Source organism: Nothoprocta perdicaria, unplaced genomic scaffold, assembly GCF_003342845.1.
Source record: "Nothoprocta perdicaria isolate Ctin4 unplaced genomic scaffold, notPer1 scaffold_0, whole genome shotgun sequence".
NCBI classification, from domain to species: Eukaryota; Metazoa; Chordata; class Aves; order Tinamiformes; family Tinamidae; genus Nothoprocta; species Nothoprocta perdicaria.
Genome location: NW_020454092.1, coordinates 3,976,043 through 4,001,651, shown reverse-complemented (window position 1 = coordinate 4,001,651; position 25,609 = coordinate 3,976,043). Strand labels below are relative to the sequence as shown.

General features: G+C 36.5%; 1 protein-coding gene across 7 annotated transcripts in view; it reads left to right on the top strand.

Annotated features, from left to right (window-relative positions):
• Positions 1 to 25,609, top strand: part of SLC4A10 (solute carrier family 4 member 10) — a 132,101-nt gene that overhangs the window by 66,920 nt on the left and 39,572 nt on the right. For 5 of the 7 annotated variants that reach the window (XR_003251409.1, XR_003251365.1, XR_003251402.1 and 2 more), the window contains exons 5-7: positions 836 to 996; positions 11,239 to 11,427; positions 21,626 to 21,717. Coding sequence is in view for 3 of the 7 variants with exons in the window: in XM_026052181.1 (XP_025907966.1) it covers positions 836 to 996; positions 11,239 to 11,427; positions 21,626 to 21,717 (442 nt within the window). In the remaining 4 variants the exon portion in view is untranslated. The remainder of the gene's footprint in view (positions 1 to 835; positions 997 to 11,238; positions 11,428 to 21,625; positions 21,718 to 25,609) is intronic. The other 2 variants (XR_003251382.1, XM_026052252.1) reach the window with 1 other exon arrangement.

Here is a 25,609-nt window from a genome sequence, read left to right as displayed (position 1 = left end):
CAAGACTTTTATTATGCCAGTTTCTTGTGTCTTTGAACTTCTTTGAGTCTAAATTTACACCACACCTGAGAAGAGAAGAATGAGACTCAAATAGACACGGTTCTGGAGTGCTATTTCATGCCATTGATATGGCTGCATTGACCTGAAACACAGTAAGGTCTTTGAAATGCTGTGCCCAAGTGTTAAGACACCATTTATGTGTCTATGTGTGTGCTTATTTCTGTGAGTTTTTCTCTTCATTTTAATTAACTGAACTCTTAAATGAAAAATAATGTAAAATTTGCATAATATTTCACTGCTTTTGTAAACAGCTTGGTGCTCTTAAGTACACTTAAGTTCATAAAATTGTCTTTTGTGAAAGAAAAGAAGTAGGAATATGCCTGGGTAATTAGCTGAACAATGTTTCTTTACTCTGTTGTGATTAAACTCTTCTTTTGGCTTACTCCAATATGAAAACTTAAAGGAAATCTCTTGTGTACTTATTGTTGATGAATTTACTTTTTCTCTGACCCAAATTCTCACTCATAAACTCTGTATCCTTTCCAATTGCTCTGTCATAGAAGTGGCACTATATACCAAAGAATTATCCAGAGTTCTTGTAATATGCAGTAATTCCTCCTTAATGTACTTCCCTTTTCACCTCTGTGGTCAGAATTCATCCTCAAAAGAAAAGATCAAATATTACGTTATGTAGAAAGAAGCAGGGGGATTTGGGCATATTTCCTGCAAAATGGAAATCCAAAATATTTTACCAGTGTTATTTTGATATCCATGAAAATAATGTATGCTTTATTTTTTATGCATAAAGGAGTTCTAAAATTGCTTGTTCACGCAGGTGGTTGAAATTTGAAGAAGATGTGGAGGATGGTGGAGAGAGATGGAGCAAACCATATGTTGCCACATTGTCACTCCATAGCTTGTTTGAGCTGAGGAGCTGTATTCTGAATGGCACAGTTTTGTTGGACATGAGAGCTAACTCCTTAGAAGAAATTGCAGGTATATAATGATGCTATGCTTATTATTTACTAAAATTAATCATAAAAATCAAGTTTTAAGTTGCTTACAAGAAAGTTGTTGCGGAAGCGTCAGTTCTGTTTAGAACATATTGAAAAAGAATCTTAGCATTTAATACAACTTCCTCTATGTTTGCTTACATAGATTTTACTATTTTAGAAAATGATCTTTACATGGAGGAGAGAATTAAAATAGAGAAGAGAGCACTCTGAGGATATATTTCCTTCAAGCTAATAAGTGTTCGGTTCCAGTTGAGCCACTTCACATAGTGAATGTTGCACGTACTGACTTCCACGGACTGAAGCTATCGTCAAGCTAATTGCAGACAATTTATCTTAAAAAAAAAAAAAAAGTCATTTAGGATGTTTCATCATAATTATGTAACATGAAAGCATACAGATGGAACCTTTACAGTTTTAAAAAATACCCATTTCTGAATTGCGCATGCAGAAAAAATGTTTTTGAAAAAGCATTAGCTTCTGTAGTGTGTGCATTTTTTTGCAGTACTGATATACTCAGCCAGTAAAATTTTATAGCTTTTGAGGACTGCAGAAGCAGAGAGCAAGAGAAGGTAATGGTTGAGCCTAATCTCTCCAAAATAAAAATGAGATTGAGATTGTATTCCCGTATTCCTGCTCTTTCCCCAAAGGCCAGATATAGCTAGTTAAAACAGGAGACTTTTTGGTTGTGTATTTGTTGTGATCATAGAGCACGTTGTTAGCACAGTAAAGTACAGAGGTGTAGTACAGAGCCTCAAAGTGGCATGGCCCTGCCAGAAACAGCCACTACGACTTGATCTGCTCATTTCCCAGGATCATCCTGAGGACACGGAGCAAAGAGCTCTTACGTTCATTAGAGTTGCTAGAGTCTGGTTCCAGGATAGAGAATTATTTACTTCCTTCCTCTCCCTAGGATATAATGTTTCACATCTCTAAAAATTTTAACTTGCTTTCACTTCCATGGATTTTACAATAATTCTGATACTGGTACTTTCTCAATCATACGATCAAGGGTTGGCTTTTGCACAAATACTCTGTAAGATTTATAGTGTTCTGCATGCTACAAACTTTGCTTAAAAACCAAGCATGAAACAGTAGGTAGTAAAATTAGGAAAAGAGCACTTGTACTGAAGAAGGGATGCATGAGCTGTTGTTTGGGCCTCGTCTTAGACACAAAATTATATGTTTTCAGTAAATGTAAAATATCTAATCAAAGATAGAAACCTTTTCTTTTAGGTAAGGGTCCAAAACTTGAGAAGAGATTGTAAGGAAAATGGCTTTATTGGCTGTATGCAAATGTAAGGCCAGATAAAATTTATGTTAGATATTTAAATTACCAGGTAAGGCAGATATTGTCCAGTATACTATATATGATAGAGAAATTAAAATCGAATAAGCTGCTGGTGGCTGCTTTCTGAATTCATCTTTTCCAAATTATTTATGTCAAAGTGATGCAAGATATTATTAATCCAAATCAGCAGAAACTTATGTGGGTTTCTATTGTGCTGAGATCTGATTCTCTGATGAATCATGGACTGAATCAGAGCTTCGTAATTTGTCCTGAATATGATAAAAGATAAACAGGAAGGGTAAAAAGCAGCTGCTTTGCAAAAGCAAAGGTGTTTATCAATATGTCACTTAATATTTGTATGTTTTTTTAAATAACTACACAGATCAACTGCCTGTGGTTATTTTATTGCTGTTTTCTTACATAGTATACTGAGACTGTCAAGTTTGAACTTTGTTTTATTTAAGTAGGTTAAAAAGTATTAACATAATAAAAAGAGCTCCAGGAAATTTCTTTTTTACTGTTTTTTTTGAAGATACAGGAGACCATAATGAATTAATTATTATATTTTCTTAATCTCTGGATGTTATCTGCAGTCCTATTTTTGATCTTTTGCTGAGTTAACATGTTCAAGAACTCCAGAGTTCACAATCTTAATTCAGTTTTGAAACTGTTCCAGGTATGGGTTGTCTGTTAGTGTGCAGTTTGGGGAACTGTTGTAATGCTATTTTGAACCAGTGCTGCTTCTGGAATATCTGGGTTTGTTGGTTAGGAAATCCAATTTCTTCTGAGAAAAAAAAGCTTCGTAATGAAGTTTTTGATTACAAGTGCACTATTTTTGCTTTAAAATATAGACTTTTGTGGGTAATGTTTGTTGCTGTATCTCATCTTGGGTAGTGTAAAAGTGTGAGCTGACACATGACAGGCTTTGTGTCTTGCTTCATCTTTAAGAAGGGACTTTCCCATAGCAGCTTTCATAAGCAATGACACAATTTTTCTTAACATCTTTGCAGCAGTTTCTTTTTGCAAGTGAGTCATTTTGAAAATTTTTGGTGTTATGGATCAGGCTTCTTCAAAAAGAGGTTTTATTTCCTATAAATAAAGTTGCTATTCTGTTTGCTCTGTGGATGCTTTCTACTATTACTTACATTGAGGTCTTGCTGTTTCTCTCTTCCTCAGTGAAGATCCTGTGCAATTTATTACTATAGTGCTGCGTATGTAACTTTTGCTTTCAGGTGCTTGCCAAATGTTACAAAGAGTGTGTTAGCACACATTAACACCAGAAGGAGAAAAGACTTGAGTAGTAGCACTGTCACACACGCCAAGATGTATCTGCTACGCATATTAGAAATTGGATCATCCCACGTTAATGTAACAGGCTACTCCTGCTCCGTATAAATGAATGCTGGATGTAAAGATGAGAAAGGACTTGTTTGCTCAGGAGAGTCTCTCCTGTCTCAGTTGTTACTCCCTGTTAATGCATATAGTCCTATTTGTTGCGTGCTATGCAGTCATCACGGAGTGTCTATGCCTTCCAGTTGTGTCCAACAGTCAGGGCTCCGTAGAATTTAAAGAAATGAGTGGCTGTATTCAGTGTTTCACTCTTGTGACTTTGCTCTTTAGCTCCTCTCCTGTTCAGCTAGTTCAATAATGCTCTTTTTTTTTTCTTTTTTTCTTTTTTTTTTGTCAGAGCTATGTGTCAGTCCCTGTGTGACAGGACTTGCTAAATCGAGTGTATCCTGTTGTTTTGTTTTATGCAGTGTTCCTGAATTAACTTTAATTTTCATCTTTCTGAGGAACAGTTCATTACTATTGCAGAATGTTTGAGGTTGGAAGGGGCCTCTGGAGATCCTCCAGTCCAACTCCTACAATTGAGCAGAGCCACCTAGAGCATCTTGCCCCGAATTGTGCCTATTGCATCTCTCCAAGGAAGGAAACACCATAGGCTCTCCTGGAAACCTAGTGCTCAGTTATCCCCACAGTAAAGAAGTTTTTCTTTATGTTCCGATGGAGCTTCCTGTGTTTTAGTTTGTGCCTGTTGCCTCCTTCCCTCTTGCTGGGCACCACTGAGAAGAATCTGGCCCCATCCTCCATGCACCCTCCCTTGAGATGCTTATACAAATGGAGAAGCTGTCCCCTCGGCCCCCTCTTCTCTGGGCCAGCAGCCCTGGCTCCCTCAACCTTTCCCCATAGGAGAGATGCTGCATTTCCTTTACATTCTTCCCATAATCATCTTAGTAGCCCTTTGCTGAACTTGATTTTCTTTTTTTTCTTTTTTTTTTTAAGTAATCTATTGATAATTTTGTGCATTACTATATTTAGACATATTTATTTTGTGAGAACGAATAAAGTGGTTGTGCACATTCACTGTCATTTTACGTACCTTAACACAGTTAGGGAGAAATGCGTACAATGTATTTGCTGTTAATGTTTTGCTATCTGGGCTGCATTCCAGTTGCAAATTATATTTCTGTAAATGCAGTGCCAGTCTTTGTATCCTTGAAAGAGTTATACTTAATCTGCATTGCTAAATTGAGACAAAGAATTCCTATTTGTTTTAGTCAAGGCTTTTAATCTGTAAACACGTATTCACTAAAGCATTAAGCCCCCAGCACTTAGCCCTTGAAAATGTCTTTTATTAAAGACTATGTTTTAAGACTTTAATGGGCTTGAGGTAAAATCTACAGAAGAAAAACATCTTTTATTCTATTTGTATGGCTTTCAGAACATTTTGTATTTCATCCCTGGAAACTGTTATTTCTGCATAAAAATATTTTGGCATCAGGCTGTTGTGAAAAATTTTAAATCATCCTGTCTTTCAGCATGTCCATTGTTTATTAGCTTATTTTTCATTCCAACTCTCTATTATTAAAAAATCACTTGATCTAAAGGACTGTAAATTTCTTTGGACAAGCACCCAGTTTTCTTTATCAACAAAGAGATTATTCATACCTATGATTATGATTTCACAGACAATATCTTGTTTTAGTAGACTTCTGGGATGAATTTCCATCTTCATCATCATACAGCTCAATTGCATGCTAATTCCTGACATTTTTCAAATTATTTTTGAAATTCATATGATGAATTTTATTTCTTTCTTAAAAAGAATTTGACTTCTTTGTTGACTTTTTCCTGTTTAAAAGTGCATTTTTTATTAAACATCTTGTAAGATTTTTCACTGCTGTTTTTAGTGCTTAAGATTCTTTTATCGTATGTCTGTACAGTGACTCCTATATCAATAGACTAGCATTGCATGCATGAGGAATTCCTTTGAACAGTTGATGTGGTAATATTTTATCGATCACTTCTGGTATAGAACATATGCTAAAAGGAAGTCTGAAAAATCTATGTAATCAAAACAATTTATTTTGGAACTTGTCTCTTCAGGAGATATTTGCCAGAAGCTAGCTGCACCATTAGAGAACTGCTTCACTGTGTTGTTCAAGTTGGCAGATGAAAATGTTCTCTTTTGATATTTTCATTTAGTTCCTTTGAAACCATGCAGACTCTCCAATTACCATCTGTTTTCTTTTTTTTTAAATTGTAACCACTGAATGAACCCAAAAGGTTCTTCTACTTAACATATGATGCCATTTTCTATCATTTGGTTCAAGAACTGTTCAGTCCAGCCTTTAATGGCAATACTTTCTTGACGCTATGAGTCACAAATCTCGCATTTTCTTGTAGTTGTGCTGAGTGTACTCTGAACAAATGTCAAGCCTTGTCAAATGTAAACTATGGCCTCAGTTGCACAGTTGTCCTTTGTTGACTTGCAAAATTTGAAACATTTGATAATATTAATGTAATACTGATATAATAATATATTAATAGAATCAAGTTTCATTTTACATATGTATATATTTTTTAAAATAAGATTTGTATAATTTATATCTTCTCATACTTTCCAATGCAGAATTCTGACTGTTTTTTCCCAAGCAGTCTTTCAAATGTTCCTCACGATTGAATTTTCAATCTGTTTAACAGCTTAATCTTGTGATTGAGGTCACTGGACTCTGTGCTCAACAGCGCAGGGTATTACATCCCAAGTGTGCTATTTTGTTGATTTCAGTAATATCATGTTAAGCTTCCAGTCTGAACAAGCCTTGTTTTCCCTTTGTTTGCTTTCAGCAATATAACTTCATAATAATGACATATTTAAACTGGTTCCAGATCATTATTTCACTGGAGTCCTTTGTTTCAGCTGTGATGCTTATGCAGTGTTATGTTTCTGACTGGGCTTTTATGATAAATTTCACATTTATTATGAAGACTGTAGCAGGGCATGGGGCTGCCTGTGAGCAGTGTGCTTTTCTGTTTGACCCTCCACCTGTCTTTTGTTCAGCCTCCACCTTCTTGCTTGCCCAGGGTTTTGCTGTGCTCACTTGAGAGCTTGCAGTGGGTAACGCTGCAGCGGAGCCTTCTTCAGGTATTGCTGCTTTGTCTTTGTAGACTGTATTATGTCTCCTACCAACTTCTACTTTGAATAGTACTTTTTTTGTCTTGCCTTGTTTTTCTCAAGCTACCTACAAATTTGCAATTTTTTAGATTTCACGGGAAATCAGGCTTAGTTTTCACTTTGTATGTAATGGCACGCATTGTGCTCCTGTTTAGAGCCACCAAGTACCTTGCTTTCCTCCATCTCCATTTTTGTTTGGGTAGCAACCACTTTGGCACTAGCAGAGCTCTGAATCACAATGCTGCTTACCCTGCAAACTGCAAACTAGGAATTTTAACCTTGTCTCTACTAGTTAGTGTATGATGCTTTTTAAAATGTTCCTATATTTTGTGTACATGCTCACTCTTGTTCTTCAGTGAAATAGGAGATTCTGACCTTACAAAGCAGATACTCTAACTCTTTTCAAGTAATTTAGCTGAAAAGTTGCACAAAGTAATTTCCAAGAGTGGAAAATAAAATCCATCCTTGAGTTCACCTGAACATGTTAACTCTTTGGATGAACAAGGTAAAGCATTTAGGTAACCTTCAGTAGCTGGTTTATAATCACTGTTGTAAACACCAGAAGCAGGTCTTGGTTCAAAAGCACAGCCCAAGAATCCCAGTCATTCATCTCCTATTGCTCCTAGTAGCTAACTAACTGGGGAGGTGCATTGTGCCCCTCTTAATGACAGGTTAGCATAAAGGACAGCATTTCAGCTGAAGCACGGAGAAGTGCTCCATAATTGCTTGTGTTTCCTTCTTGCCCTTTCTTTAAGCAGCTAGAAGGAATGCAAACCAAATAAGCGCTAGCTTTCAAGTTAGATTTTGTAATTCGCTGTTGTTGCAATTATGATGCAAAGAAAAGCCTCTGTGTTCATTTTTTCTTTTATTAATCTCTTGTTTTATCTTGCAATCACACAGCTACACAATTGGGAAATTTGAGAGGTGTAAATATCATCAATCTTGCAGATATGTGCTGGGTTCAGTTTATTGTGGTATAAACTGTCAGTGCCAACCTCTATGAAGCAAATATGCATCCAAACATTCAAAATACATTTTATGTTGTATAGCACAGAAAAAAAAAAGAGCGCTCTATCTTGTTTCTTTATTCTGTGCAAAAGACAGATCCAGTTTAATCTGTATACCTATTAGAATTTATGTCCCTTTTCTGGAAAGGATGATCATCTTGTCAGGTAACTTTCATGGGTAGTTTGGTGCAAATACAGTGCAACTTCAATAGATTTATACTGTGTATTCTGAACATATTATTTTTAGTATTTTATGTGAGATGTTGTGCACACCATGAACCTAAAGCACTGCAGCCCACACTGGGCCCATCCTTGTGTCCACATGATGCTCTCATTCACTTGGTCTTGCTTTATAATGTTGCTGATCATAGAAACCCTGGAGAATCTCTGTTATATAAGAGTATAGCTGAGATAAGGTATCCTTTTCTCTATTTCGTTATATAGAAGTTGGAGAATGGTCCTGCAGTCTGGATACTTTGGAAAGTCTTGGTTTTATCCTTTTGTAGGTGAAGCTTCAGCTGGTGTAGAAACCTCATCTACGGATGATGGAAATGCAGCCTGGTTTGCAAATGAAATGTTTAAAATGCTTCTATTTGCCATTAACTGTCAGGACGTAAGCCTTGCTGCCTTTGTTTTCAAGTTTGGCTTTGCTGTCAGGAGGGTAAACACCTTCTGGTGTTCCAGAGGCTGGGGACTTTTAAAAGAGTTTTTGGGAGATGTGAGAGGAAATGGAATTGGAATCCAAAATGGCAGCTGCTGATGGACATGCTTTTTTCATGCTTCTGTGCTGCACAAATCTGTCCAGAACAGGTTTGGGGAAGATAGTGAAATACAGGAGCCTGATGATAACCTAATTGCACTCCTGCACTTGCTTCTGCAAGTGGATTTGTATCAAAGTAATGATAACCTGGAGTTTGGTACAGAGGCAAGCAAATGTCTTTATTCTTCCAGAATATGGTGACTCTTTTTTTTTTTTGTGTTGTATCTGCGTGGCAGGAACCATGCAGTAAGGAGGAAGTTGTTGTGAAAGAAGATGCAAGTCACTTGGGCAAGACACAGAAGTTGTTAGCCACCGTGCTACAGCCAAGCCCTTCCACACGTGTGTGACACTTAGTCTGGCACAGCACCCAGTCCAGGCAAGGAAAAGGATAGGGATATGAGTTTCTTTTTTTCCTGGTATTTTCAGTCCTCAAGTTGAAGGTCTTAACCACTGGCATAATTCTTATCAGTTAATATATTTTAATATGGTATATGGAAAACACTGTAATTCCAGGAGTGGAGCTCCACTGATCTGTAAGCAAGGTGATGACCACAGCACTAAATGTGCTTGTTGTAGAGGAGTCCTATTTTTCAGCTCTTCCTTGTGCTTTCTGTCTTAGGACAACACAAAGAAGATAATCTCTGTTTTTGCATCTTCTGCCATTTGTCTTTTGGTTGGAAGAGTAAAGGAAGGAGGAGGGAATCTTTTCAGTTGTGCTCTAGCACAGATGTTCTAAGTTGTATATTTATTATTTATATTTTCTTCTGAAGAGCACCTCTCATTATAGCAGAGCAAATTATTAGCCCATTTTGGGAACTGTGATATGCAAGCTCATGGACAAATCCTGTCTAAAGAGAAGCTGTTCTTATGCTCAGGGCAGGGGCAGTACCCCAAACGGCAGCAGAACTTTTGTGTTCCACTTTGGTCTTTATTCTTGACATATACTGAAAAAAATCTTACTCTTTCTTTTGAACTTGGGTTATCTTCTCTCTTACCTTCTGTTGTTTGTCTCGCTGGCCCTTGCTCTTTATCTCTTCCCTTAGAGCTGGGAATACTAGCGGCAATGTGTGTCTAGGTTGGGCACTGATGTGGAGAGATAACTGACTGCTTGGGTTTGAGATAACCCTGGAGTTAAAAGTGCCCTTTAAGGACAGGTGAGACATTGTGAGTTAGTTTAGGTTTTTAGCTTAGGCACCGGGCAGTATTACCTGCAGACGTGAGCTGTAAGGTCAGCTCGGCCGTCAACACTGCACAGAGAGCAACTGCTGGCTGGGTTTCCAGTGCTGTGTTGGAAACCTCTGCACCACATTTTGCTGTCAGGTGAAGCTATATCTACTACCTTTGCAGGCTGCAGGTGTATTTATCTATGGACTGGTCTTTTTTTTTTTTATACGTGTCATTAATAAGAGCAGTAAATTCTTTGGTTATATCTTTGTAGTGAAATCTGAAAGCATCTACGCATGACACATCCGTTTATTTGGATATTCAGGATTTCAGAACTACTCTGCCTGTGTGTGTGCATACGTGCTTATTTATGTGCATTTATAGTCCATGGTTGATCAGCAATTAAACTCTACATTTAACCGGTGTGTTTGTAGTGCCTCTTGTTCTCTCCATTTTTTCCTCCTGCTCTCAGCAGTTATCAGAGCCCTGACAAATTATGTCTCTGCTTATTAGGGTGTCGGCTTTTTATTTCTTCTGCTCTGCTTGTTCTGCCACTGAGTTTTCTGTTAGAAATGAACCTGTCTGCAGCACTGAATCGTGTACTGTCTGAATCCTCAGTACAGAAGTTTCTGACTCAGCTTATTATATCATTATTTCTATGCAGCACAGTTTCTCCTAATGGATAGACAAGGACATTGTGTGTTTAAATGATGTGTTATTTGCTCTGATACTTAAAAGGAAAAGAAAGAAAAAATGTTTAACTGCTGTTGCCAGCAGAACTCTCCAAAATAGTTATTAAAAAAAAAAAAAGGTACAAAACCCTCAGCAGTTTCTTTCTTACTTGAAATATATATATTTATTAATATTTGAATAGAGATACATAAAAGTATTTTCTGCTGGTGGATTTCATGCTGAATCTTTTTATTCCAGTGACTGAAAAAATGGTTATCATTTTCTAGCAGGGGGTCAGTTTCACTCATACACCCATGTAGGGATTTTCTTGCATGGACCAGGCAGTAGAAGGAGATCCTATTAGGTGTTTCCAAAATGCTCCTGTATCACTGTATTTCTTACTACTGTGCTGGAAATATTGTTATTATAATTCTAAGGAATAAAGAGCTACACTGTGATCTTCCATTGTAAGTATAAAGGGAATGAAAAAGCTGCTTCTCCTTGCAGCAAGCCAGTGCTGCGTGGCAAATAAGGTAGGGGTTATGTGAGGGGAAAGATAAAGACACACATCACGATGCTGGGCTTTGTGGGCATTATGTATGGGAGTGTTTAGGGACTGATTTCAGAGTTGCATAGATGACCTTTTGAGCGACTGAATTTGTTCTGAACATTAGTAACATCCTTTAAAAAAACCCTGTTTTTTGAGAGTGAAGCACTTCTAAGTACCTTTTTACTGTTGAATTCTTTGCATTTAAATGCAGAAGGAATTGATACCCTTTATTTGCAATCTCATAGGTTACAAATTGTTATTATTAAAATTCTTAAATAAAATCTTTCCTTTCTCCCCTCTTTATTTTATTCGTTTATTTTTTCAGATATGATTCTGGACCAGCAGGTGGGTTCCGGGCAACTCAGCGAGGATGTTCGTCACAGGGTGCACGAGGCATTACTTAAACAGCATCACCATCAGAATCAGAAGAAGCTGAGCAACAGGATTCCAATTGTGAGATCCTTTGCAGATATTGGGAAGAAGCAATCTGAGCCCCATTCCATGGATAAAAATGGTAATGCATTGCTTTATTTTACATTTCAGAACTTGCAGTAGCATCCGCCTGCTCAGTATCCTCTGTGCTTTTGTACTTACAGCTTGAAGTGAGAGCGATTCTGCTCTGAAAAAATGTCATGTCAAAATAGTACTTTTTAAGATAGTGCTTCCTCTTTTGCATTTAAACCTGTTTAATTTGGAATTAGATCTATGCCCCAGTTTAAGGCTGTGCAGAGATATAAGCGAGCTAGCTCAGGTGCTAGGAGCAGGTTACCTATCTCAGTGTGACACACTGTCCCGAGTAATTGTCCCTGTGTATTATCCCGAGTGGAGCACCACTCTGGAATGTCTGCTGCACTTCTGGCACCCGTGAGCTCCTTCAGACTGGGCTTGAGCATCTTTGCATAGTGTCGCCCTAAACTAGGGGTGTACTCCATTGGTGCCAGGAATGTGATTTTACTACTTTTGACTCCTGTTGACCATACAGAGCCTATTAAAGCCTAATGAATTGTTATAGCAGTTTCTCAGTCTGTGCACACACACTAGCTTCTGTTCTTGGATTTGTGTTTCTGTAACTGAATGAAAACAGTGTATACCTTAGGTAGCATTCAGCTGGTTATTTCAGATTTCATAGTGACTTTGTGGGGTTGGAAAATGAGAAAAACATTCTCAAGATGATCCTGTTGGAGAAAGGACAAAAAGAACAATATATTGTTCTTGCAGAAAATCACTTTTAGGAAAATTATATTGCATGAAAATAAGAGAGCAAGTCTGCAGAGTGCTTTACAATAAAGCATCACATTAACTTCATTTTCTTGTTTTTGTAGAAGTCCTTACAAGCTGTATTGTTGTTACAGGTTAACCACCATCTTTTCTTACTGTCCCTTCTTTACAAAAATACATACCTGTGTAATCAAATTTGTAACCAAACTTTGCAAATAGTTGAAATTACTGATTTCCTGGAATTTTCCCTTGTAGACGTCTTTAGCCTATGCATGTAGCATCATCACAGTACTCTCAACCTTTCTGTCCCAATATCACTGACCTGTGCTGACTCTTCTAGGAGCCCCCTTAGCTGTAGCAAAATCTGAGTTCCTTCTGCATCTTCTCTGCTCATGGCCCTGTTGAATTCCTCTTTTCCAAAGGATGTGTGGGGAGTGAGGAAATGGCAGTGGAGCAGATGAGTGTGGAGAATAAGAGTGTGATGGGGAGGTTTGCTCCAGAAAGGTGGGACTGGGCGTAGATTAATTTTTGTTCCTTCAATTTCAGTCGTGGTTGAATAAAGGTTTAATTGGTACTTCTAAATATAGCAACTTCCCTAGGGAAGACTCTCCAACTTAGAAGGCAGCATATAATTTCATCTGTAGAAAATCTTAAATAGAAATATTTTCATTATGCCAATAAATTATTCTAAGAGTAAGGCAAAAAAAAGTCCTCATGGTTATTAAGATGTGTATGATTTTGTTTATGAATGTACGAAGGTAAATACAACTAGAGCCTTTAAATTGTCTGTCCTTTTCCAGGTAACTTTGCTGTTAATTCATGTGACTTTGGTGGTAGCTTTAAACACATATTAAGGAGGATGGAAATATGAATGCTTTTAAAAAATTAATGCAATTAAATTCCTATTTCTTATATTTCAGAGAAGGAAAGATGGCAGCTTGCATTCCCCAGTCCCTTTTGCAGTATATACCAGGAGAATGTTTAAGTTTACCAACAAATAAATAATAGGTTGTCTTAAAAAGATTGCTTGGGTCAAGCTGTGACTATGTTATATTAAATAGTTTGATGCTTTTATTACCTTCCCTGTATTAAAGTTATTATTGCCTTTAAAAGGGTAATTCAGTCTAAATCTTTGTTTTTCAAAGGAACCTTGGTTTTTTTTTTCTTTTCAAACCCACTGAAGTCATTAGCCAGGTCATGTGCTTGAGTGGCAGTAGTTGCCCCAACCCTGCAAGATTAAAGCAGAGTGGAAAGAGAGATTATTCTGCAGAGCTGCCCAATTTCAGGCACACTGAGTGCTGCTTCCTCTGACATGCTTCTAGGTATTTCTCTACCTGGATGTTTGCCATACTACACAGTGTGTAAATTATACAGCAAGCTATGCTGAGTTTCCCAGCCCTTGGGAATCCTGCTGACGTTAAAAGCTGGACCCTGGGCAGGAGTGAGCTCTCTGAGCACGTGCTCTTGCTATTGCCTTGTGATCCACCTGCTACATTCCAGCTACAGACCGTGCTCACTGCAGCTTTATGTTTATTTACATTGCCACTTAAAAATTCAAATATTGTACAAGCTTCCCTTAATAGTACAGCAGTGAACTGCAAAAATGTTACTTTGAGTCCAAAGTGAAATGAGCTACATTGTATGTAGAAGAGAGAAAAATTAAGAGAGAAGAATATTTTCTGTTGCTGTCGAGTAGGAGCCGTGAGTCACATCTTTATTTCCTGAGGACAGATCAGTAAAATCCAGTCAGGGTTTCACCTTAGTCTGCTTATTTCTACTTATACACACAGGCTATGTGTAAGGTATGTATGAATACAAAATGTTCCAGGTATTGCTAACAGTACCAATAGACTTCTTTCTCATTTATAAAAAGTATATTAAAGTAATAAAATATTTTATTACTGCACTTACTTTCTCGATGAAAAGCTAAATCCACAAAAAATGACCCATCCACAAGGGGAACAAACAGACCGTCTCAGGTGCTAGCGAGGAATGTACAGCCAGAGGTCAATCCAGCCTTTATATCAGAGGGCAGGATTGCTCAGAAACTCTAAGTGCTGGGAGCTTTATTCCTGCTCAGATGAAGAGGGTTTAGTGCAGAGTAGCTGAGTCAACTCTTAGTGACCTGTGACCCTGCCCTCTGGGTTATGTGGTACCACTGAGAGTGCAGCTGCCCTTCCCTCTCCACGCTCTCGACTGTGTTGGTTTATCAAAATATCCGAATCCAGATGCCAGGATGAGAAGCTGACAACAAACATGCAGACTTCCACATGAGATTTGATACTAACGGACCACTGTGATATCATTGTTGGAGCAGAGTTGTACCTATGCTCTCCCACCTTATTTTCTTTGTTTAAGAGTTTCTCAGGCCACCTAATTAATTTGCTTTGTATTTAGTTGCATTATCTTTTGTTTACAATGGCTTTTCCTCACCTCTTCCGCAGGGCTGAGATGTCAGGGTGCTCTGGACTTACCCTGTATTTTTAATGCTGCCATGCTGTGTTTAACTTTCACTTTTCATTAAGCTTTAAAACTGTGAGAATTAAAAGCCTCCCTTTGATGTTCTAGTAAAAAGCAACAGTCATATTTGGTATAAGAGCAGCAAAAAAAGATTTTTTTTTTTTAAATCTAATTTGATACCAAATACCTGGAATGGAGGACGACAGATAAGTTTAACATAGCTACTGTAAAAGGCATGTAAATATAATTCTTTGTCATGAGGAAGTAATCTTTAGAAACTTTGGTTTGGAGAATAGTTTAGCTGATTTTTAGGGAGATTAATAGGTTCTTCACTCAGCGATTTGAGAACTGTATCTGTAAATTCCTATGGCATGATCTAAAAGGCGAAATCCAATTACAAATGTGCAACATTTTTCTATTATTACTAGGATGGTGGAGTCACTTTGTAATCCCCTCTACTTATAAACAGTCTGCGATTCAGATCTAAAACAAATTTAAGCATGTAGTGATGTAGCTGATTCAGTGAAAATGAAGTTAGGAAATGCTTTCATAATGTAAACTTTCTCTTTCTGACAGTCTATTTCCCTTTTAGTTTAAACTTCAGAGTATGTGTATAAAATGAGATTAGTAAATCTTTTATTAAAAAAGCTGTAGAGCGAGGAAGTAGGAGAGAGGAACATAGCAGGATACGGGATTTTCTATCAAGATGCATGGAAATGTGCTTTACAAGTAATGTTCTTTGCCCATTTTAACAAGATCCTATGCATGTTGTCTGTTCCATGTTGTGCCATTTGTATCTGCTTCTTCCTCGCCTTCAGAACACACACTTTGTTGGAGGAGAAATTGCATTACCTTATAGCTGATTTTGAGAGATTTCGAGATTTTAAAGAGAGTCTTATCAGTATGCTAGACATGTTGAAGAAAGCAGTGGTGTATTAGGTACGTTAAATTGGAGCTCTTTGGAGTTAACAACATGAACTGCTGTAGCAGCTTAATTCAATGTGTAGTTTTTCAAGACTTTGTCCAGTTATTTCAGTTAACATGATTTGCCAGTTTGAACTTATTCCTTGTTTTATGACAGTAAGCACAAGCAGAGCAGAATAGGAATAATATAGAAAAGAATATTTTCATATCCCAGAAAGTCTTATTATAATAAATACTAAGTCTGCTATAACAAATTACTACTTATGCGATGAGTGTTTACTACTTTTATCTCAGTCCCCTAAACTTTTGTCATCGGTTCAAGCATTTATGCTGTATCTCAATGTATCTCAATGCTAGCAGCATGTGAAACTCAAGAGATGTCAGTACTAGTGCATGGAGAGCCAGGCATTGCTGGGACCCATGCAGACGGGAAGGGAGGTGTTCCTGGGTCAGTGATCGTGTTCCAACCTCTTGGAGACAGGTCACAATGAATGTCACGTTTCCTACTAGAGATGGTTTTGTCTCAGGAGGATTGCTCCAGCTTTCCTTGCAGTGAAGCCAAACCCCATGATAGTTAATTCCAGTTTAAATAAGCTGGTGCTATATTTCTTGGTTTGGATTCCTTTCAAACATAGTAATTTCAATGAAAATGTGTTATCCAGAGGTTTCTATATTACTGAAATAAAAATTGTATTTAAAAACATCTACATCTAATATTTATACTTTCTTGCTCCACATTTCCTTGTACCCATAATAAAATGTATAATCTATATGTTTACAACTGTATCATTCATCTTTGTATTTCTTTATTTTGCTCTGTCTTTGTTGTGTCTGTCTCTAACAGGCTCATCTCATCTCTGTATCTTCCTCATCTCCTATCCTTTGGGTTCTGTAAACTCCCTGAAGGTTCAGAGGTAGTATAAATACCTATTCTTGCTTGGGCTTCAGATCATTTCAAATGTACACCCATGTCTTCATCTCAGTTTCTCGGTAGCATGCACCTTCCTGCTATAGCAATTGAAAACTATCTCAGACTCCTGTCAGCAACTGTGGCACATTTGTATGTAATAATGGCCTTTTTGGGGAAAAAATGATATTTGATGCTATTTCTTTATAAATCCATTTTCTTGCATCTATTTGTAATATTGCAAATTATTGCATTTTAGTTAAAACTGCATGACTTCACGTGATTATGTTTGAGATTCAAGCCTAGCATTAGAGAAGCTGGTAAATGACTTCCTCTGTATCGTTTTTGATATGTATCATTGGAGAGCACCAAATTCTGCTTGCAATTATCCAGGTACACTGGGAGTGACAATAACCTTCCACTGCTTGCAAATCTAACGCAGCAAGAGGCCAAAAAGTACATAGATAATTCAGCCTACAGAGATGGTGTTACTGCTCTGGTATATTGGAACTCTACCATGTGCTTAGCAAAAAATCACTGTTTATCAAGCTTTACTTTTTGATCTGGACAGTAAGTACATTTAGATTTGGGAAGCTGATAAATAATTGCAGTAAAAAGCATGAAGATTGTTGTAGTTGGCTTGCAAATAAGATAATTATTTGGGAATGGGAAGAAATACATACATTTTAGAAAAATAAACAATAACGTCTTGTTAGTTGCATCTGGTTTGTTTGCATAAACTGTGATTCATATCTGCATATGTTGTTTTTGGCTTTTGTTATGGTGTTGTAGAGACCTATTGAATTTAGCTAATAAATATAGTAGTCTTAGTTAAAGGTCTCCACTTGCAGGCACTTTAGCTTTCAATTTGGGGAAGTAAATGTATGTTGTATATTATGTACACCTTTTACTCTAACAGGACTAATAGATGAAAATGACTAATAGATGAAAATGTTGAGTGCTCTGATAATCTACAAATGCAAACATTTATTAGGGTAACAATTGCCCACACTATGGTGGTTCTGATCCTTAAATGACTTGGCTTTGCATGAAATAATGCATTTTATTTGATGTTTTTTGTTCTTTTCTTGAAAGCTGAGGCAATTTCACATCTGAAAAAACACATTCATTTTCTATGCACACCCATTTAAAACAATTTTTAAAACTGTATTGCCATTTGTTTTCTAATAGTTAGTTGCATATCTGTTACGTCCCACTTTACCATGGGTATATCTGCAGAGTATTAAGTTCCTTTGAATGTAGCCTGGGTATATCAGTGATACCACATTGTGCATTTGATTGACTGATACTTTGAAAATCTGAATGTCTCTTTGATGACTTCTCAAAGAATGCAGCTCTTCAAATGATTTATGTAGGTGGACTGCAGTATAAATCAAGGCTTTTAAAGTTTAGATTTATAAGCCTTCAAGTTCTGTATTGCACTCTTAAAACGTAAACTAATATACTTACCCCTCACAATGCACAAATAAACATTTTTCTCTGGAGAGCTGAAATGCAGTTATCAAGGACTGAGCATGGAAGAGTGGAATAACCGATAAGGCTGTTGCTACTCTTATTCCTTCTTAGAGGGAACCTAGGGTTTCTGCATTCAGCATTTTTATCAGTTTAAGTCTGCTATTGCCTGCTCAAAGAATTAATAATAAGCAGTGTGAGGTAGACCCTCACTGGAATCAAGAGATTACCTTAAAGTGTGGAGATTGGCACGTCCTTATTGGATGACACTGGGTATGATGATGAGGTTTTTTTCTCAGATCAGATATTTAAAGGCTGTGGGAGGGTTTTTTTTTTTTTTTTTTTTTTTTTAAAGTTTCGTTTATCTTTAGGATTTGATTTATGAAGGTTCCCAAACTATAAAAATTTGACGTTGGTGTATCTGTATTCTGAAACAACTTGATACAGTGATTGCTCTTGGGGTTTTGATGAAAATTTAAGAGGAAATGCCTTTTCTCCCTCCCTCTTTGCCTCCCTCCCTCCCTATATTGTTACATAAATAAATGTATATTGCTACAGCATGTTACAATGGTCTTACAAGACATTTCCCATGGATATCATGTAGATAGATAATTTCACTTTTCACTACAGTTCAGTTAAAAGAAACTTGTGCTAAGATTCAGAAACCTGCCTTCAGTTACAGAGCTGTTCATACAACTCTTATTAATGACCCAAGGTAAAAACTGTGTTCTTTCAGATGATTCCAGCATATGGGAAAAATTAATTTTGAGGTCTTCTATTGGCAAAGAAAAAGAACATATGCTATTCTTATAAATCTCACTTACTGGTTGTGGTTTTTATTTACCATCAGATATGTTTTTATTTTTATATTTTTATATTTTATATATAAAAGTGGACGCAACATTTAAAGTTAGTCTTTAGGCCATTATACTAATTGCTTAAAGGCTTTTGACACCTCAAGTTATGATGTTGGAGCTTTAGTGTTCATAACAGATGGTCCATGCTCTGATTCCTCTGTAGGTCAAAAATTTTATTTCTTCTAGCAGTTATCCCTGCTCTCATTCTCTTGAACTGTTGGGTCCAAGAAAAAAAAAAATCCAAAATTAGTAACAGTGATAATGGACTACCATCTCTCTTGCTTTCCTGTGGTTAATATCTTTCTAACATCGAATGAATAGTATCATAAATAATTATTACAAAAATTTCCCTTTTCATAGAGCCTAGAATATTAACTAAAATGAAGAGATTAAAAGTTAAGCAGGTCTAAATTTATGATTTCAGGATAAATTCAGGATTTTCTGCAAGTAAGTTAAGGCATAAATCTTCCCTGAGCATTTTTAGGATTCCTTTGATAGAGTTCCATTATTAAGATCACAAAATAGAGCAGAAATCATATTTATGTATTCATTTTAAAAATTATTTAAGAGTTAAGCTATAATGTTGCAGGGTGAGTTTTTTAAGAAGTAATTCTAAAATGCTGGTAAATAAACTTAAATTTAAAAAAAGCAGGAAAACATTAAGTAGTGTAGCCAATACGTAAGTAATGATGGAAGACCTTATTACAAACATGAAAGCATTATTTTTCTTCTAATCAGAACAGATAAATTCAGCGGTTGTTTATAAAAGAACACGCATATTTAATCATCAGTGGTTTCCAATTTGCAAATGTTTTCCCTGGTGACATTTCAGGAATTATTACTGTATTTTATGTTAATTATTTTAAGTTACATTAATATTTTCTTTTATGAAATCATTGTCACATAAAAATTCTAATTCTGACTTATTTTTTGTAATTACTTGGTTAGATTAATGTGCTAGTTATGCTAGTTATTTTTTTGTGATACTTTATTTCACTGTAGTGCTAAACAAAATCCTTAATATCTGTTCTTTGATCTTTCTTTTTCCAAAATTAGAGAGAAAGCTACAATATTTATGATTTTAAGAGAGATAATATTTAATAATATGATTTCTAGTAATAAATTCTGAAGAGTTTTCTTTCAGTATATCTAACCAAAGTGAAATCTCATTAAGCTACCAGGATACAGCACAGGAGGCCAAAAACTGTTTTGTGTCATAGGAGATTTGCTTAGTAGAAAAAGAAATGTTGAATTTGATGAAAACCCACTGCTTCTTTGAGCAAGTGTTTCAGTTGGAAATTCAGGACCGAACTTAGGTCTACCATATTGCATGACTGTGACAGAAAGGTAAATTCTGGAAATTTTTGACCATGGTGGAAATGCTCTTGGAAGTTGTCTTCAGAACGGATTCTGCAGAGAGCTCTGTTTTTCCTGTTTGTGACTGAGGATAAATTCAGGCTGCAGGTGCAAGTACTGAAGATGTGAAGGAGCACTCCATGACTTTTGGAAATGCTGAAACAGATAATATGTCTGGCTTTGGAATTTCTGACTGTGTCCATCTTTAAGGCTCTTGAAAGTACAGCATTTGTTACTACACAGTTTCGGTTGATTTTCACTAGATTTAGTGTTTTTACATCCTAATTTTTCAGTCATCTAAGAGACTTACAAAGATTTCTTTGCCATGGAAACAAGTGCAGGCGGGAGATAAGCTGCTTGCTGTGGGCCAGATGGACTCTGCAGTTGAACCTGGGTACTTGTTAGGGCAGTAGGAGAGAGCTGGCTCGTAGATGAAGGACATTTTCTGCACCTTGCTGTGGTGATCAGAGCTGTGGGCTGCTCTTGCCCTGCCTGTGCCAGGCAGTGAGTGAGAGAGAAGCTAAACGGGGTCTTCAGTGCATAAGGTGTGCACTGCCAGCGTGCGCCCTGTGGCCTCTAGCCGTGCATGGGAATTGGCATTAAGTAAAAATACACTTCATGTGACATTTGCTTGTTAATTCTTTCTTTCTTTCTTTCTTTCTTTCTTTCTTTCTTTCTTTCTTTCTTTCTTTCTTTCTTTCTTTCTTTCTTTCTTTCTTTCTTTCTTTCTTTCNCTTTCTTTCTTTCTTTCTTTCTTTCTTTCTTTCTTTCTTTCTTTCTTTCTTTCTTTCTTTCTTTCTTTCTTTCTTTCTTTCTTTCTTTCTCTGTTAGCAAGATTTTGTTGGTTGCAAATATAACATTGATGGATGTTTAAACACTTCTCATCTTGAAATATTTTAAAAACTTGTGCACGTTGCTTTATCCTCGCTGGATTTTTTTGACAATGTGTGTGCTGAAACTTCTGTTTTAATCACATTAATATCACATTGACCAATAACAAGTTTTAAAATCATCTTAGTTATCAGTATAACTATTTTTTTAAACCACCCTACCATTACAGTGTTTTGTATTTGCTATCACCGCGAAGATATACACACATGAGAAATTTGTGTATATTAGCAATCTTGTTCAGTTCAGCGAGGAGCACTCTAGTAGACAGATGTTGGCAAAATTAGCAGTTCCTCAAATTGCTACAAGAGCTTTGTAAATCCAGGAAATCTTCAAAAATCGCATTTTAACAATCATAAGCTTTGATTGGCGTAGAAAGGTTGTTTCCCCAAATCTAAGAGTATATTTTACATTTACTAACTTATTTTCCAGTTCCTAGCTGTGCATTATAAAAGCTCTGTCTTTTGAGAAAGTGGTATTCTAAATAAGTCTTTAATTGAAATTCTATGCTTAGATATGTTTTATATCTGTACAATAAAGTTCTGTAATTTTATCAGCTAGTGCACTGATTGCTGGTTTATTTATGGAAGCTACTGTTAGTATTCTGTAATAATTGAATATTTTTTTAGCAGGTCAGGTTGTTTCCCCACAGTCTGCTCCAGCCTGTGTTGAGAATAAAAATGATGTGAGCAGAGAAAACAGCACTGTTGATTTTAGCAAGGTAAGTGCTTGCTGACTGCAGTCAGAGCTTCCCGACTATAAAACAGATATTTTTAATTAAATAAAATGAATCTGTGTCAATCAAGTAAAGCTGTGAAATGACAGTTCTGCCTCAGCATTAATTTTCATGTGTATTGCAGCACAGAATTTCTACAAAGCACAAAATAATTTTTCATTTTCCAAATAAATGACTCGTAATGAGAAATCACAATTTAAGAACTTAGATGTAGTTTTTGTTGCATAACAATATAATAGATGTAGAATTAGAGGGGGAACTTCTACAAATTAACAGAAAATTATAAAAATAGGAAAGTATTTTAGACTTCTTACAATTCAGGTTTACCTCTCAGATTTATATTTTTTGTGGAATTGCATGCATGAATGCAAACTGTGCTTTTTATAACCTGATCTCGTGGATTCCAGATGTCTTAAACAGAATGTGTTTCTGTAAACTTATAACTTAATTCTTCTGGCAAGCTGAGTCATTTCAGTACGCTTCACAAAAGACATTAGCTGCTCAGGAGTGGAAATTGCAATGACAGTTCAGTGTTATAGAGCAAAGAGAAGCAAACAGCTTCTCAGCTTTAATGTGAAGGAAAACTCTAATTTAAAGAGTCTGTATGCACTTAAGACAAACTGTCACATTAGATACAGACCTGGTAGGAGTAGATGACATCAGCTCATGCTTTGATACAACACAGGTTGAGGAAATGAAGAAGGTGACTTAAACCAAACTTCTGAAGAACGGTTCTTTGAGCCTCTTGAATCTCGATGTTGGTGTAACTGAGCTAAAAGTAAATGTGATTGCTCCATCTGGTGCCAGACTCATTTCCTAGCAGCAGCTGAAACCTTGAGTGAGCAATGCTAGCACTAGGAATCGTACATGGCCAAAACAAGGATGGGGAAAGGATCTGTTTGTAAGAGGTGGGGAGAAGAAAGGCTGGGTACATACTGCACATCGTATTTGTAGAGAGATAGCAAAGAGGTCTTTGAACAGTGACATGCTAATCCTTCAAAAATATTCTAAATGAAGAATAAATGGAGAATATAATGCTTTTGAAAGGTGAATATATTTGTTTTCTGGTATTTAAATTAAAAGCGTTAACTAATTTTTTGGCATTTAGTCTAATATTAATGTTTGACATTTTTGTAAAGACTATCAAATATAAATAATAATGTTTATTCAACATTAAGCTGCACGGAGATTTAAGTTTTTAACAATGCAAAGGGAATGACATGACTTTCAGTAGTGCTTTTCTTGCATATTTCCACAACTGATGTGAGTCTTGCAGGAATTCAAATTGCGCGTCCCTTTTCTAGTGGCACCTTTTCTAGTGGCAATTTTTACATTAAACAAATCTGGAGGCTGCCCCATTTGCCCCTTCCCCCACTAGCTCTCTAGCACTGAGGTTCTGCAGATCAAAAGAGCCCTTCCTGTGTTAACTGCACGAGAGCAGATCAGCATGTCATCTTTGGTCTGTCCTTCAGTCCCTGAGCAGTTTTAGGTACCAACAAGAATTTCCGAAATATGAAAGAGGCATCTTGTGTTTGGAGGAATAAAGTGAGAATAAGGAATTGTAATTGAAGTAGCTTTTCTGACTGTCTTTAAATAGATTTGTGTATGTTCTTGAGGATGCATATGTAATGTACAAATTCCCCTTGAAATGTGCTATTGCAATAACTCCCAATGGTTCTAATTGGTATTATATGCACAGATTGAGAAGAAAGTAGAGCAGTGCACTAATTTTCTCTTGAGTATTGTGATTCCTTGCTCTAATTTTGTTCCACATATTAATTTCATTTATCTTTTACAAAAAAGCACCTTTGACTACCTCACTTATTCTCTCCTTGCTAATCTATTTCCCTTGGGTTGCTTCTAATATTCCAAATTTTGGAGTTGATTCAAAAAGCTGACTTAATCTTAGTGCAGCGCTGAGTCTGTGTTGATTGTATTGGTATCTATTTATGAAGAATGTGAGACTCGACACTAAAAGCTGTGTCTTGAATGTTGCTTCAGTAGCATAAAGACGGAGACATATTTTCTCATGTTTGTACTTCTCAATGTGTCACTGTTCTTCCCCTGGGGACACCACTAGGACTTTATATTCCCAGGACAATATAGAGGGAGTTTAAATGCTCTGTCACAGCACCGCTTTATTCTGTGCTTCGGTAGGATGGGGATTACAGTCTATAATTTACATATGGCTGGTCCCTGCTTCTTATACTAGAGGCTCAAGCAGAGTTTTTAGGAGCTGTCCTGAAATACGAAATGCATAAAGAGTCTGCACCTCGGTTCCTTCTCGTAACAAAACCCCTTGGCTTCACATGTATTTGTGAGTCCAGGCTTCATCCCATACTAATAGTGTCTTACTTTTTTCAAATTCTATGTGAAATAATTAACTTGTTTTTGAGTTGATGTTGTTTTTGATGGCTGTTCTTATAAATAAATTAGATTAATACAGGCTTTCCCACGAAGTGCTGTTGATTAATTTCTGTATGCAATGTCAATTTGTATTTCAGTTCTAGGGTAGCGTCCCCCTACACAGGCACATATGCTTGAACCCACTGGAACTTTTAAGTGCCAGAACCTGGATGCAGATTAAAAGTGCAAATTAGGGCCGTCAAACTAGCGAGTGCTTGTGAAGCATTTGAAGGATATAGCTTTTCTCTTTGCATCCGCTTTCACTAGGTAGTGAGAGCAAAGCATAGAGTTTGGGCCCAAGTTTGATGCTTTTCCACCACCTACTTTGATTTGAATTATGGCTCAGTTCACAATTTACAAGACCTTGGAAACTCAGCCTCTACAGGAAGGAAGTACATCTGGAAATACTTTTCAGTGGACAGGAGCCTGATGATTTCTTTCAGATGTGAGTCTTGGTCCTGTGATCTGTTAGTGAATAGGTATTAAATTATTCACAAAGCAAAAAGAATGTAGAATGTACAATTGAGTATTGTGCCTGAAAGATTGCATTTTTCCTCTCAACTGTAAATGATCCAATATTCCAAAATTAGTGTAAAATTACTGTGTGTAAATCTGGATTTTGTATTTAACCCAGGGAGCTATTTAGTGAATTGGATAAGGAAAAGAATTGACCTCACTGGTATCTTTATTTGAAAAAGTGCCTGGAGACCAACTTTCCAGGTTGAATTAATGGTTGTATGACTTAGTGAAGAATTGGTTGTAGATTGGATTAAGATAACGGTAGACATTCTCTTTGTGATCTCAGAGCAATAAGATTTCATTACACAGGCAACTGTGTTATATCTGAATTCTGATTTAGTGCCAGAGCCATTTGCAAGAAAACAATTTTCTAAATATTACCAAAAACTATGCAAACTAGCACTGACAGATGGCTGTAAGATAGACATTAAAATGGTCCACTTTAACAGTTTATATTGGATTTGGTTGCTGTTGTTGTGTTTAGATTAATAAAAGGAAAGCAAATGACAAAAAATCATGCATTTTGAAATGTAGACAATACTGGTGCATAATGAAATCAAACATACATTATATACTCTATTACTCCATGTCAATCTTTATTATAGAGTAAACTGTAGATTGATACTGAGGAAGTAATGCAAATAAGCACATTATTGCTATATGAATAACTAGAGTTTAAACAGTAAGGGAATGATAAATCTATTTCTGTTTCTTACCCCACCTCCTCAAACTGTCAACAACCACTGCCTTATAGCTTCAGGTTTTTCTTCTACTTTACACTTTCATTTTATGCTTGAGGCAGTTATGGTCATAGTTTATATATTGCTGTTTTCAGTAGATGGGGAAGTACCTTCCACCAAATCTTGACAACCAAAATACTTCTACAGAAGCAGAAGGAAGATTAGAGGAAGTGGAGACTGTTTTTCTCATTGTTAGGTGGTCTCTATGAAGA